This window comes from Chrysochloris asiatica, unplaced genomic scaffold (assembly GCF_000296735.1).
Source record: "Chrysochloris asiatica unplaced genomic scaffold, ChrAsi1.0 scaffold00576, whole genome shotgun sequence".
Taxonomy (NCBI): Eukaryota; Metazoa; Chordata; class Mammalia; order Afrosoricida; family Chrysochloridae; genus Chrysochloris; species Chrysochloris asiatica.
Window position 1 is genome coordinate 263,825 of NW_006409094.1, and position 14,893 is coordinate 278,717.

The 14,893-nt window shown below is 39.4% G+C and overlaps 1 protein-coding gene across 2 annotated transcripts in view; it reads right to left on the reverse strand.

The window, feature by feature from the left end:
- The window catches only part of NAA35 (N(alpha)-acetyltransferase 35, NatC auxiliary subunit), a 123,350-nt gene that overhangs the window by 61,948 nt on the left and 46,509 nt on the right, over positions 1–14,893 (reverse strand). For both annotated transcript variants that reach the window (XM_006877729.1, XM_006877730.1), the window contains exons 5-6: positions 12,387–12,461; positions 3,150–3,317 (exon numbers count right to left, since the gene is read on the reverse strand). In XM_006877729.1, coding sequence (XP_006877791.1) covers positions 3,150–3,317; positions 12,387–12,461 — 243 coding nt within the window. The remainder of the gene's footprint in view (positions 1–3,149; positions 3,318–12,386; positions 12,462–14,893) is intronic.

Here is a 14,893-nt window from a genome sequence, read left to right on the forward strand (position 1 = left end):
TCATACCAACTAGATGCTTCATTCTCCGCTCTAGTCCTCTGTGGCTATGTCCATGTCCATGGGTTCAGGAGTCCCCAGGTCTCACTATACTGCTGGGCAACCAGGTCTCAATCCAGGTTGACAGAGTCTATTGAACGTGGTCAGACTTAGCAACCAGCTTCATTGCTGTTTTTCCTACTTCCCCTTATCAGCAGACTAATGCGGTCACCAGCAAAATTACATGCCTGCTTGTATATTTCCTTTGAGTTTCAGTCTTGGAAGGGGGTTTGCCCTGAGAGGACCTAACCACTTACCTTGATGGCTCCCTAGTGAACAACTTGTTTGTTCTTGTAGTAGTCAATCAGACTGCCATTATTTTTTCTGATTTTTCCTGCTAGTCTTTCTTTCAAGAAGTATCTTCTGTTCTTCTAACCGCTCCATGCTGGTATGCTTGTCCTTTTCAAGTGGAAATTTCCCATCTCAGAAGATTCTGGATGGGGATCAGGATTCCACCTAAGGTCTTATGCAATGCAAAGGCTCCATAGGAAGCCTCTTTCACTGGGTAAGTTCTAGCCCCATTTTAGGTATTCCAATCAGTTATAGGCTGAAGACAGACATAAACTTTCTATAGTGCCGTTTCATTTTTGATGACTTCCAGTTTTCCTAGATTCCTACCTCATACATTGCACGTTCCAATTACTAACTGTTTGCAGCTGTTTCTTCTAATTTTGAGCTGTGCCCCATGAGCAAATGAAGGTTCTGAGAACTTTGTTTCATTCGCGCCATAATGGCCAACTCTACATTGAGGAGGTAACTCTTCTCCAGTGGTATTCTGAGTGTCTTCCAACCTGAGGGGTTCAGCTTCTAGCACTATACCTAACAATGTTCCAACTCCACTCATAAGGTTTTCAGTAACTACACAACATTCAGAAGTGGCCGTTCTGTCCTTATTCCTAGTCTGTCAGTCTGGAAATTCCACTAAAACCTGTTCACCATGGGTGACCCTGATGATATTTTAAACACTGACGGCACAGTTCCCAGCATCACAGCCACAGAAGCCATCACAGTACAACAATCTGAGAGACAAACTGACAGGTGGCTGACTTGTTGATTAAGGGCTTTCAAGTCCATTCCAACTTATAGAGACCCCATATAGGGTTTCTGAGGAGCAGCTAGTAAGTTTGAACCACCAACCTTGCGGTCTGAACCAACCTTACAGTCCAGTGCTTATCCTACAGCACGACACCAGAACTTCAGATGAAAAGATACTACAAACGTATATGAATAAATGCAGGACATGATCTTAGACCAGACCCTGTACTATAGGATGAAATTTTTCTAAGAAAGTTTGATAGATCGGGGGTGGCAGGGTGGACAGGGTGAGCTTCTCAACAAAATTCTGGTAGGAAAGCCCTTGCTACCCTTGAAAAAAAAATGTGGTTGCACACTGTTTAGATGGAAAAAGAAATGCCTCAGAGAAACTTTACTGGCCTTTTTCTCACTAATGCAGCTTACAATTTTCTGAAAACTTCCTAATAAAACCCCATGACTGCTCTGTGTCCTTTGGGAAAATCTATACAAACAGTTACCATAACTTTCTGAGCTTACCTCTCTGCCTTGAATTTAACTGGTCCAGTAGATCCCCTCAGAAGCCTCTGTTTTGATTGAGCCTCTTTTTTAAAGAGAGAGACCTTAAGGGATCTGGTGGGGCAACATAGGACAAGCACTCAACCTCAAGACTGGTTTGAACCACAAGGTCAGTGGTTTAAATTCATCAGTTGCTCTTCAGAAACCCTATACAGGGTCGCTATGGGTCCGAACGAACTCTATGGCACTTAACAACAACGAAGAAACAAAAAAGTGCAATACTGAGACTACTTGTCTGCAGCCATCCACTGATCACAGAGACATGTTTTGTTTGGAATTAACCCATGCATGCATGAACTGGAACTGAGCAACAACACTTGCTGACTTATCCACATTTAGAAAGTGGACTGGAATACATTTGACAATGGTACTATACCTGTGTAGGAGAGCAGCCTTATGCTTAGGACACACACAGTGAGAGCAACTTAGTGGTTCAGAAAAAGATACATATATGTACATATAAGGGAAAAAGCCAAAAACACCTAGGAGAGGGATATATAGTGTTCTTTATGCTATTACTGAAACATCTCTGTAACTTTGCAATTATTTCTAAATAAACATTTTGAAAAGATTCAAGGAAGGGAAATAATGATTATTCATATCATGCACAAAATCTGAGTGCCTGTTTTCTCACCCATATTAATAATGCCGTGTATTATAAGCAATGACTAATCTTTGCCAATAACTAATGTGAGAGTTAAGGTTTCGTGGGTCAGTATACTCAGTGGTTTAGCAGTTAATATGTAGTTATCACCTTCATGATGAGATCTAATAAGATGTAATCATCCCATGATATGACCAGCTCTGATCTGATCTAATTATCCTATGTTTTGTAAATTCTCTCTTCCTTGTTATGAGACCAAATGTAAACTACAGGAACAGACTGCATCTTAAGTCAATCTCTTTTAAGATATAAAAGCAGTGAGAAACAGGGTTTAGAGGTACCTACTCCAAGGGGGCTGTGGGTTTTAAAATTTCTCATCAATAATTTTGAAAACCATCACATTTACCCTTACAATGATCAGATTTGAAGCCTTATCTCTTGTGACACAGCAAAACACTTTTTTTCTAAAACTATATAACACTTCCTTGGAGTCAGGCACGTAAGTACAACCTGGAGGAAAACACTCGAAATATTCTCCATGTTTGTTTTCCTTAGTGCCCTCTTATCCAAAGAATGGCAGTAAAACATTTCTGTGATACAGTTTATAAGAGTCTCCTGTGTTATCATTTCTAAGTGGCTTGAGGACAAGGGCTGTCTCTTTTATTTTCTTGGTGAGTCTCCACAATATCCAGAACATAACAAATACTCAATAAATGGTACAACAAAACATACTAAGATGAAATAAACCATTTTCTTGGACACAATTGATTAACTTTAGCCAATATATCTGTAAAGAGAATAGTATCACTTTAAAAAAAAACTGTTTTGAACTATACATGTACCATAAAATTGCTTAAATACATCACAGTGAATAAGGTGGCCAACAAGCTTCAGGAGTTCTTCAATTAGAAAATCTTACCTCTTCAAAAACAGCAGCTTTATTTACTTTTTCCCTTGCAATGTCACAGATTTTCAAGATTCCAAGAGCAAAAGCTTTCATGGCAGGATCTTCTATGCAGTCTGGATTATGAATATAAAGGCACGTAAATACTGTCTGTGCCAAGGAATGGCCCTCTAACCAAGTGATCTAGAAAGCAATGAGAGAGTATACATGTTTAAGGATAATATATAGTTTGTAAAGTCTAAACTGAACCAGTAAAGGCCAAGAGTGCCACAGACCAAAAGAAACATCCATTTAATCACAAGACTTAAATGACGCTTAAGGGAAGTCAGAAAATACAAGACTTAGAAATGTTTTCACTGACTAACATTTTTCAAGAATCTATATATACAATACAATAAATACGGTTAGCTATCAGTGGGAGCATTCTCAGATATAATAAAGTTTGCAAAGCATTTGGGCACTAATCAAATCAAGAGTGCCTGCTTATGAAGCATCCCAACGCAGTCAATTCCATGTGTAGTCAATCAAGATCTATAGACTAGGGGCTATTAGAGCTAACAGAGCTAAAGTTGCAGTTAACAATTTGATCCAATACAGATAAATCTTAAAAGCACAATGTTCAAGGTAGACATTCTTTACTAGTTAAGCTGTTATTTGATTTTAAGAAGACTTCAGGGGATATTTGTGGTTTAAAATTTAAAGATTATCTTAGGACAATAGTTTCAGGGTTTCCTCATCCAGCTTCAATGGTTCTAGGAAAGTCTAGATTCTATAAAATTTACAATTAGTTCTTCATCCCCACCACCTCTTACCCAGTGAAGAGCACCATATCTCATCTGTTGTTGTTAAGTGCCATCAAGTCAGTTCTGACACATAACAACCCTGTATGAGGTTTCCAAAGAGCAGCTGGTGAGTTTGAACCACTGACCTGAGGTTCAAATCAACTTTGCCAGTACTCTAGCCCACAAAGCCACATCAGACTCACCTATTCAATATGTCCAACCAAAAGGATATTTCTAAATCACAAAGATAATCATTCAATTCTATTTTATTGAGTGGTACCAGATATGTTAGGTAACATGTGCTGCTGTTGCTGCTGCTGCTGTTGTTGCTAAGTGCTATAAGTCAGTTCCAACTCATGGTGACCCTGTATAGGGGTTTCCAAGGAACGGATGGTGGCTTTAAACCACCAATCTTATGGTTAGCAGTCCTGCTTATCCTACAGCGCCACACCATGTGCTAAGAGCTAGGAATAGCAACAATAGCCAAAACTGGGTACCCATTACAATATCTTCAAGTGCTATACTAGGTGTTTACATATAGTTTAACCCATTCTTTTCACATACCTTGAGAAGGATATGTTTCTCCTTTTGCATATACAGAAATAGAATCAGAAAGTTAAAATAATTTGTCCAAGTTTATACAGTTACACTTACACTACAGACCAAGAATTCTATAACAAAGATGGTACTACCATTGTGCACAAGTTTCCAGACTAAAAGCCATCTGTCTGTATGGTCCCAGAATATTACAGAAATAAAATGTTTCCTCAACCTTGGCAAAAATTCTCCCCTTTTCCTTGCTCTAAGTGCCCCCACGAGCCTTCTCCATGACTGACACATTTCTCCCAGACTTCACCCAGAAATAGCTGCTCATGTTTCCCAAATTTAACACTACATTTTCAGGCCTGTGCCATATACTCCCTTTACCTGCCATCCTGTCAGATCTTTGGTACATGTCTACCCTTCTTCAGCGCCTCATGCCAGCATTACTTCCATTCCACAACCTTTCTTACACACACACAGACAGTTAATCCCTCTGCACTCTGGTCCCATAGCATAAATATAAACGCATTCAAATGTTTTCAGAACTGTTATCTTATCGACCTGTCCCCAACAAGCCAACCTGTTTTTCCTCCCTCTTCCACTAGAAAGGAGGGAACCCGAAAGGTTGTTGGTTTGAACGCAGCAGCTGATCCGCCAGAGAAAGATATGACCATTTGCTTTCACAAAGATTGTTACTTCTGTTAGATGCCATCAAGTCAGTTCTGACTCATGCAAATATCACAATGAAACACGTCCACATGATTGTTGCTATGCATGAGCACATTGTTGCAAACACTGTGCCAATCGTTGAAGGTCTTCCTCTTTATGGTGATCCTCTAGTTTACCAAGCAAGAGGTCCTGCTCCAGGGACCGGTTCCTCCTGATAATATGTCCAAAGTACAAACAAGTTTGGTCAACCTCTCTTCTAAGGGACATTCTGGCTACATTTCTTCCATTACAACTTTGTTCATTCTTCTGGCAGTCCATGATAGATTTTGTCACAATTCAAAGATATCAATTTTTCTTTAGTCTTCCTTATTCATTCCAATTTTTACATGTACATGACATAGCAATTGAAAATTGCCAAAACTAAGGTTTGAGCCAGGTGCACCACAGTCCTCAAAGTGTCATCTTTGCTTTTTAACACTTTCAATAAGTCATCTGCAGCAGATGAACCCAGTCTAATAGAAAACCTAATGTCGTGACTGTTACTTCCTGGGTATTGTCTTAGGTTAGACTCTCTAGAACCAGTGACACCCATATACAAGGAACTTCAAAACATTCCTCGAAAAACACTAAATGAAAAGATAATGGGAATTCCGGAGCTCACGGACCAATGACCTAGCCAAGGAAGTGCTACAGCTGAGAGTGAAGCACCCAGCTGATATGAACTGGGAAGAGATGCACAAGAACACCCAAACTTGCAGACAGTACCCATTTGACCTAGCAACGATGGCTTGATGACCAGAACTCAATTAGAGGAAGATCAAGAAATTTGATTAAGGTTAGCAAGTGTAAACTGCTACAATTTGATGAACTTGACCTATACTTATGGATGTGTAGTCAAAATACCAACTGAGAGGGAAGGAGTCTTCAAATCAAACCTATCCCCTCTATACACAAGGTTGATAGGGACAGACAAATTAGACACTGGCTACCTAAAATGGGGGGTGGGGGGAAACTATAAAAGCACAAAGTGGCTGGCTTACAAGTTTTCAAGAGGGAGTTTAGTTTTAGAGTGTGCAGGGAAGGTAGAATCCCCAACGAATAGTTTTCATCTTGTCTAGATGGGTTTGGTGAAAGGAGATGGAGACAGGATTCGTTTGATTCAATAGTAATTGTTAACATAACTAATAGCGGCAGTCACAACTGTAAAGGAAGACGTTCTGTAATGAAAGGGGGGAAGTGGTTAATCTCACATTCCAGGAACAGGGGACCCCAGGACCATCAAGAGAGAAAAACATGAGCAGAACATGGACCATAACAAGAGAAGTAGCAATATCAGAGAAGGAGGCAGAAATGATGATATGGAGAGACAGTGCAGCTGAGGACTCTAGACTCATGGAAAGAGAAAGGCTGTGTGCTGGCAGCCAGGAGGCTGGCTTGCAGAATATGCCCTTTGGTTGTTTAAATGATTATATATTACTGCGTGTTTTTGTGTACATACACACACACACACACACAAAAAAAAAAAAAAAAAAAAAAAAAAAAAAAAAAAAAACCCCCAAAAAAAAAAAAAAAAAAAAAAAAAACCAGAAAACAACCCACACAGGAAAATGAAGCAAATACTATTAAATGATAATGCATGGAGGGGGTTGTAATTATTGCAACAATGCTGTAGATAGGGTTCTGCCTCTTAGCAACCCTGTGTTGGATTTCCAATCCTGTACATATTTACAGAACAGAAAACTCCATCTTCCTCCTTAGAAGCTGGTGGGCTCAAACCATTGAACTTGTTGCTAGCAGTCCAGCACTTATCCTACAGTACCTAAAAAATTACCAAAAACTTCACTGCCATCCTATCAATTCTGACTCATTGTTGGTGTTAAGTGCTGTCCAGTCGATTCCGACCCATAGCGACCCTGTATAGGGTTTCCAGGGAGTAGCTGGTAAGCGTGAACCACCAACCTTGCAGTTCAAATGACTTTGCAATCTGACACATTAGCCCACAGCGCCACACGAGGACTCACGGCAACCCTATATAGTGTTTCTGAGGCTGTACACCTTTATGGGAGCAGAAAGTCTCATCTTTCTTTCTCAGAGCAGCTGGTAGATTTGGACTACTGACCTTGAGGTTAGCTGTCTAATGCTTATCCTACAGTGAGTGCTACAGAACCACTAGAAAAATTTATCTCAAGGAACTGACTCATGAGCTACAGAGACTATGAAGTTCCAAGTTCATGGGTCAGATAGTCTCCTGTCTTAAGTAGCTGCAGGGGATAATAAACACAAGATTGGCAGGTCAGACAGCTGGCACTGACAGCAAAGGCAAATTAATTCAAGGTTAGCAAGTAAGATGGCAGGCTGCAGAGACTAGTAACTCCCAGGATGTTGTTGTTGTTGTTAAGTGCCATCGAGTCGCGACCCATAGCGACCCTGTACAGGGTTTCCGAGGCTGTAAATCTTTACGGGAGCAGAACGCCTCATCTTTCTCCCGCGAAGCGGCTGGTAGTTTCGAACTGCTGGCCTTAAGGTTTGCAGCCTGATTCGTAACCATTACGCTACCAGAGAACTCCCAGGATAGGCAGACAATATGTCTGGTCAAGGTCAAAAGAACTGGAGGTCAGATGATGAGCCAGATGTGGGATCCAGATCCAACCAAAAGCAGGAGAGGTTTCCATACATATTGAAAACAAGCCAAGGCCCAAGTAAACTCCTTTTTAATTGGCTGCTTAAAGCAGATCTCATGGAAGTGAGTTCATTAAATCAGATCTCACCATGGGGGTTGACTACATCATAACTGCTGAAATGCTAAGAATCATGGCCCTTCCATGTTGACACACCACTTTAACCATCACAGGTACTGACTGTAAAATCCTTGATAATGTCCGCATCCATTTATCATGATGTTGCTTACTAGTCCAGTTACAAGAATTTTTGCTTTATGTTGAGATTTAATCCACACTGAAGTCTTTGATCTTCACCAGTTAAGTGTTTTAAATCTTTTGACTTTCAATAAGTAAAGTTGTATCATCTGCTTATCACGTATCTTTCCTGGTCAAGTAACAACCTTGGAAATCCTATGGGCCAGTTCTACCATCCTAGAGGGTCACTGTAAGTTGGAATTGTCTTGACCCACCAGCACTATAAAATGGTCAACGGTAATAAATATATCCTTGAAAGTGTGTGACACTGACCAAGCTTCAATGGCTTGATAACCAGAGCTCAACTAGAGGAAAGTAAAGTAATATGATAAAGGAAGCAGGTGTTAACTTGCTACAATTTGATGAATTTGACCTATAATTATGGATGTAGTAGCTCAAAATACCTACCGAGAGGGAGGGAATCTTTACCTCAAGGATCAAGCCTGTCCCCTCAGTACACAGGATCGATAAGGAAGGGGAACTTAGACATTGGCTACCTAAAATGGGGGGGGCTATAAAGGTGCAAAGTGACTGGTTTACAAGTTTTCAAGAGGGAGTTTAGTTTCATAGTGTGCAGGTAGAATCCACACTGAATAGTTTTCATCTGGTCCAGATGGGGCTGGTAAAAGGAGAAAGGGATAGGGCTCTTTTGATTCAATAGTAACTGTTATCATGGCTAATTGTGATTGTCACAACTGTAAAGGTGCAAGTTTTGTAACATAAAGGTGACCCTAGGACCATCAAGAGAGAAGAGCATGAGCTGAACGTGGAATCCTAACCAGAGAGGCAGCAACACCAGAGATGGATACATGGAGAGATAGAGCTGCTGAGGACTCTAGACTCATGGAAAGAAAAAGGCTGTGTGCTGGTGGCCAGTAGGCTAGCTTGCAAAATGTACCCTTTGGTTGTTTAAATGATTATATATTCCTGAGTGTTTTTGTGTACATAAAAAAAAAACCCACAGAGGGAATAGAAGTAAATACTGTTAAATGATAATCCATGGGGGGGGGATTGTAATCATTGCAATGAATACGATAGGATGAGTGAGTGCAAAACCGTTGTCGTCCCATATACACGTACATCACTCAATTCAGAATAAAAGCTTTAAAAAGGAAACAAACAGTGTGACAGCTTTGGAGGCATAAAGACCAGAATTACGTAAATCAGACTAGATGATGCCAGATACCTATTCTAGTGAATCAATGTGAGACCTAAGTAAAAAACATACATTCAATATGAGGATAAGTCACAAATACAATTAGGGCTCCAGTTCACATATACACAAGTTTAATAAAAACAAAACATGTTTAAGTATGTCTTTGTGATCAGTGCGTGGCTGCAGACTACTTCTCTCAGTAGCACACTGTCTTACTGTCATTAGGGGTGCCTTCAAATAAAAACAGATACTTTTTGTACCACACAAAAAAATGATTTTGAGGTCACGCCTAATACCAAATTTTTAACAGAACTCAAATGGAAAACTTCCCAAATCACTAATTTGAAACAAGTTTATGAGGATGCTGTCCCACGTTAAAAAAAAAAAAAAAAAAACTGCTTTAGACGGATGGAGCGATTTTAGGGAGGTTGGGGAAGCCTCAAACATGAATTTAAGTCAGAGAGGTCACTCAGAAAAATATGGAGACTGTTTGGGAGACCTCAAATGGGTAATCGTAATATATTTTCATGAAGGGCACAGGATGACCCAGGAGGGCTTCTTAGGAAGAAGTTTTAAGAAATCTGAAAATTGCATTAGTGAGAAAAAGGAGAGCTGTACCAGGTGCATCCACCACAACAGTGCACCTACCTGCTTACTCTTCAAGAGTAATATGGGTTGACCTAGAAGAATTTCCATGGGAAACCTTTACACACCCCCTCTAGACTTGCCCATTCAAAGCCTTTTTTTTTTTTTTTTTAAAAAAAAAAGGTTTTTCTTGTGGATTGAGTGAAAGCTCACAGGGCAGATCAATTTTACAGTCAACAAATCATACACCTTGTTTCATTACAATGATTATATTCCCCTCCATGTCCCATCAGTTAACAGTATTTCTCTATTCATCTTAGCTCTTTTTTTTTCCTTCTTAAACACTCAGGCATATATAATAATTTACACCACCAAAGGGCACATTCTGCAAGTCTACCTCCTGGCCGCCATCTCTTAGTCCCTCTCTTCCCATGAATCTATAGTCCTCAGCTGCTCCCTCTCTCCATGTCCTCATCTCTGCCTCCATCTCTGGTTTCACTGCTTCTCTTGACAAGATCTCACATCTCACATTCAGCTTGTGCGCTTCTGCCTTGATGATCTTAGGATCCTTTGAAAAATTAACTATTCCCCATTTTTGTTACAAAACTTCTACCTTTACAATTTTAACAGTCGCAATTAGTCATAACAATTACTCACTATTGAATCATAAGAATCTTATCCCCATCTCTTTTAACAAGACCCATCTATGTAAGAGGAGTTCTGGTGTAGCACCGTGGGCTAATGAGTCAGACTGCAAACTCATTTGAATAGCAAGGTCAGTGGGGTTCAAGCTCACCAGCTGCTCCTTGGAAACCCTATACAGGGTAGGGTCATTATGGGTTGGAATCGATTCAATGGCACTTAACAACAATATATACAAGATGCAAACTATTCAGTAGGGACTCTTTTCTTCCCCCACACACTCTTAAACTAAACTCCCCCTTGAAACCTTGTAAGCCAGTCACTTCGAGCCTTTATCGCCCCCTCAATTTAAGTAGCCAATGTCGTAAGCTGTCCATCCCTATCTGCCCTGTGTACAGAGGGGACAGCATTGATACTTGATGTGAAGATTTCTTTCCTCTCCATTGGTATTTAGAGCTACTACCTCCATGAGTATAGGTCAAGTTCATCATATTATAGCAATTTACACTTGTTTCCTTTATCAAAAATTATTTTGTTCTTTTTTGTTGTTGTTCTTTTTTTTTTTCAATCTTCCTCTAGTCGAGATCAGATTATCAAGCCATTGAGGCTAAGTCAAATGGGTACTATCTGCAAGTTTGGATGATCTTGTGCGTCTCCCCTCACTTCAAAGCTTCTTTTTGTTCCCAAAATTCAAAGAACATTTCAAAGGAACACAACTTAAGTCTCTCAAGGATGCCAAAACCACCATTTTGATGTGGTGTAAACAGAAGAGCTCACAATTCTTTGGGAAAAGGATCAGAGATGGAAACATTATATTCAGAAGTGTATAGACTTAGATGGAAGCTATGTTGAGAAATTATGTTCTCATTTTGATATTTTCCTTTAATAAAGGTTTCTGTGATTTTGTGGAGTTCTGGTATGGTGCTGTAGGATAAGCAGTAGACCACAGGTCAGGTTGAATCACAAGGTCCACGGTTTGAACTCACTAGAACCTCCATGGATATCCTATACAAGGGTCACTATTAGTCGGACCCAACAACGATTTTGTAGCAACACTGTTTGACTTACCTTTGTACACCTAAAAATAAATATTTGATACATATTTGTTGAGTAAGCAATTGTAAACTGTATTAATTTCATTTGCTTAACATATGAATTAAAATATTCAAAATATTTACTGAATAAAGAAACGAATAGGATTTACAATCAAGTTTTTTTTAAACAATGGTCAGAAGGTTTTTTTGTTTTGTTTTGTTTTGTTATGTGCCGTGGAGTCAGTTCCGACTCATAGTGATCCTGGTACAGGGTTTCCGAGGCTGTAAATCTTTACGGGAGCAGAAAGCCTCATCTTTCTCCGGCGGAACAGCTAATAGTTTCAAACTGCTGACCTTGCAGTTCGCTGCCCGAATCATAACCACTACGCTACCAGAGTAGGCCAGGAAAAAAGCAGTACAATTCAAAATCTTCCACAATTAAACAACACTGTCTAGAGAAACAAACTATTCAGTACATATAAATAACTAAAAAATTTTCTGCACAGTGGAACGTGACAGGTTACCACAATTTATCCAAGATTGAAACGGTAAGGGAGTAGAGGATCTCTCCAAAATCAACCTACAGCTCCTTCTGCTTAAATTCTATGCTTATTTCATGGAACTTTCTAATGACAGACTTGTTTCCATGGGTATCTGGAGAACAAAAGAGCACTATGGACAATGAGCTATGATACTATCTTCATAGGAACAAAAAGATCCCTACACTCAGAAAATAAGAACCTAAAATCCCCTAGAAAGGAAGATGAAATGCTGTTCCCATGACATAGGTTGGCCTGATAATCCTGTCCCCATCTTACTAGGGCCAGGATCACAAAGATTCATCAACATTATTGTGCATACTTTTAAATCCAAAGATTCAGGTAAGTTATAGCTTTTCAATTAATCAAGTCTTATTTAATGCTTACCAAACAGCAAAAACATGTATCCATTATCCCTATCAATTCAGGCAAGGTGAGGTCTTTAATTTTAATGGTGCCATCCTGAAAAAGAGAGAAAAAAGCCCATGCATAAATTTTCTAAACATTATTGTTGCTATGTACAGTAGCATTTTGGCTTTAAAACATCAAAAATCTTTAAATAATAATTCTAAGACACTCTATCTCATCATGTGACAAAATTGTTGTTGTTATGTGCCAGGGAGTCTGTTCCAACTCTTAGCGACCCTGTACAGGGTTTCCGAGGCTGTATATCTTTACAGGAGCAGAAAGCCTCATCTTTCTCCTACAGAACAGCTGGTAGTTTCAAACTGCTGACCATGAGATTAGCAGCCCGATTTGTAGCCACTACACTACCAGAGCTCTTTTAAGACACCAAATTAATTCTGTATTTCTAAAAACAGTATTTCTAAACAGATACTTTATAAACAAGAAACATTAAAGCCTATAATTTGAAACAGAATTAAGACCTTTATGAAGAAATGGAAAGTCAAACAAGCATTTTAAAAGCAGTTTGAATGTAAAATAAGAATGAATCATTAGAGATCATTTCAGTGAAATGAAACTAGCTACAAAAAAAAATTAACATTTTTTAATATCTTCTTTAAAATGATTAACTATAAACCCTTAGCTAAGTCCCTTCAGAACAAACACCCCTCTAACTCTGAAACTCAAAGGGAAAAATACATGAACAGGCATGTAAGCTTGCTGGAAACCAAACTGGTCTACTGGTAAGTGAAAGAAGGGGAAAGGCAGCAGTGAAGAAATGGGCTAAGTTCAACCATGTTCCATAGCCTCTCCATGACCTGGAAGAGAGAGAAGAGGAAGGGCTGGTTGGTCCAAAATGTGGTGAGACCAAGGGACACTTGAGCCCATGGACAAGGACCTAGCCACTGTGGGCTAGAGCTGAGAGTGAAGCATCCAGCTGATATGAAGTGAGAGGAGATGCACAAGAACACTCAAGCTTGAAGACAGTACCCATTTGCCCTAGCCTCGATGACTTGATAATCAGAAGATTTAAAAAAATAATAAAATAAATTTTTTAGATAAACGAAACAAGGGTAAATTGCTACAATTCAATGAACTTGACCTATACTCACAGAGGTGGTAGCACAAAATACCAAGAGAAAAGCAAGGAGTCTTCACATCAAGTATCAGTGCTATACCCTCTGTATATAGGAAAGATAGGGACGGGAAACCTAAGACACTGGCTACCTAACACTAGGGGGTGATAAAGGCTCAAAGTGACTGGCTCACAAGGTTTCATGAGGGAGTTTAGTTTAAGAGTGTGGGGAGGAAGAAAGAGTCCCCACTGAATAGTATTCATATAATCTGATAGTGAATAATTGTTATCCTGAATAATTGACAGTCACAATTGTAAAGGTAGAATTTTTGTAATAAAAACAGGGAAGTAGTTAATCTTACAGTCCAGAAACAGAGGACCCTAAGACCATCAAAGGAGAAGAGCACAAGTGGAATGCAGGACCTTATCCAGAGAAGCAGCAACACCAGAGATGGAAGCAGAGATGGGGAAATGGAGAGAGGGAGCAGCTGAGGACTCTAGATTCACGGAAAGAGAAGAACTGAGATCTCGTGGTCAGGAGGCAGACTTGCAAAATGTGCCCTTTGGTGGTTTAAATTATTATATATGCCTGAGTGTTTAAAAAATGAAAGACAGCTAAAATGAATAGAGACAAATACTGTTAAAAGATGGTACCTGGAGGGGATTATAACCATTGTAATGAAACAAAGTATATGATTTGTTGAATGTAAAAATGATGCTCCATCCTGTAAACTTTCACTCATTTCACAATAAAAACTTAATAAAAAAAAACAAAAAGCCCTTAGCTATGGAACTGATTCAAACCTACAGCAACCACAGAGGTCAAGCTACAGGGGCAGCTCCAACCACTGCACCACAAGGGCTCCTCTGATTATCTACAATGAACTTATTCAACTTTATGCACCAACTACTAAATCCAGTGAGGATGAAATAGAAGAATTCTACCAACTTCTTCCATCTGAAATTGATCACACATGCAATCAAGATGTATTGATCATTACTGGTGACTGGAAGGCAAAGGTTGGGAGCAAATAGGAAGGATCAGTAGTTGGAAAATATGGCCTTGGTGATAGAACTGATGCTGGAGATCGCATGATACAATGCTGCTAAATCAATGATTTGTTCATTTCAAATGCCTTCTTTAGAAAGCATAAGAGACTATACACATGGACCTCACCAGATGGAAAACAAAGAAATCAAATTGACTACATCTGTGGAAAGACAGGATGGAAACGTTCCATATCATCAGGCCAGAGGCAGACTGTGGAACAGACCATCAATTGATCATACACATATTAAAGCTGAAGCTTAGGAAAATGAAAACAAGTCCACGAGAGCCAAAATATGACCTTAAATATATCCCACCTGAATTTAGAGATCATCTGAAGAAAAGATTTGATACATTAAACACTAA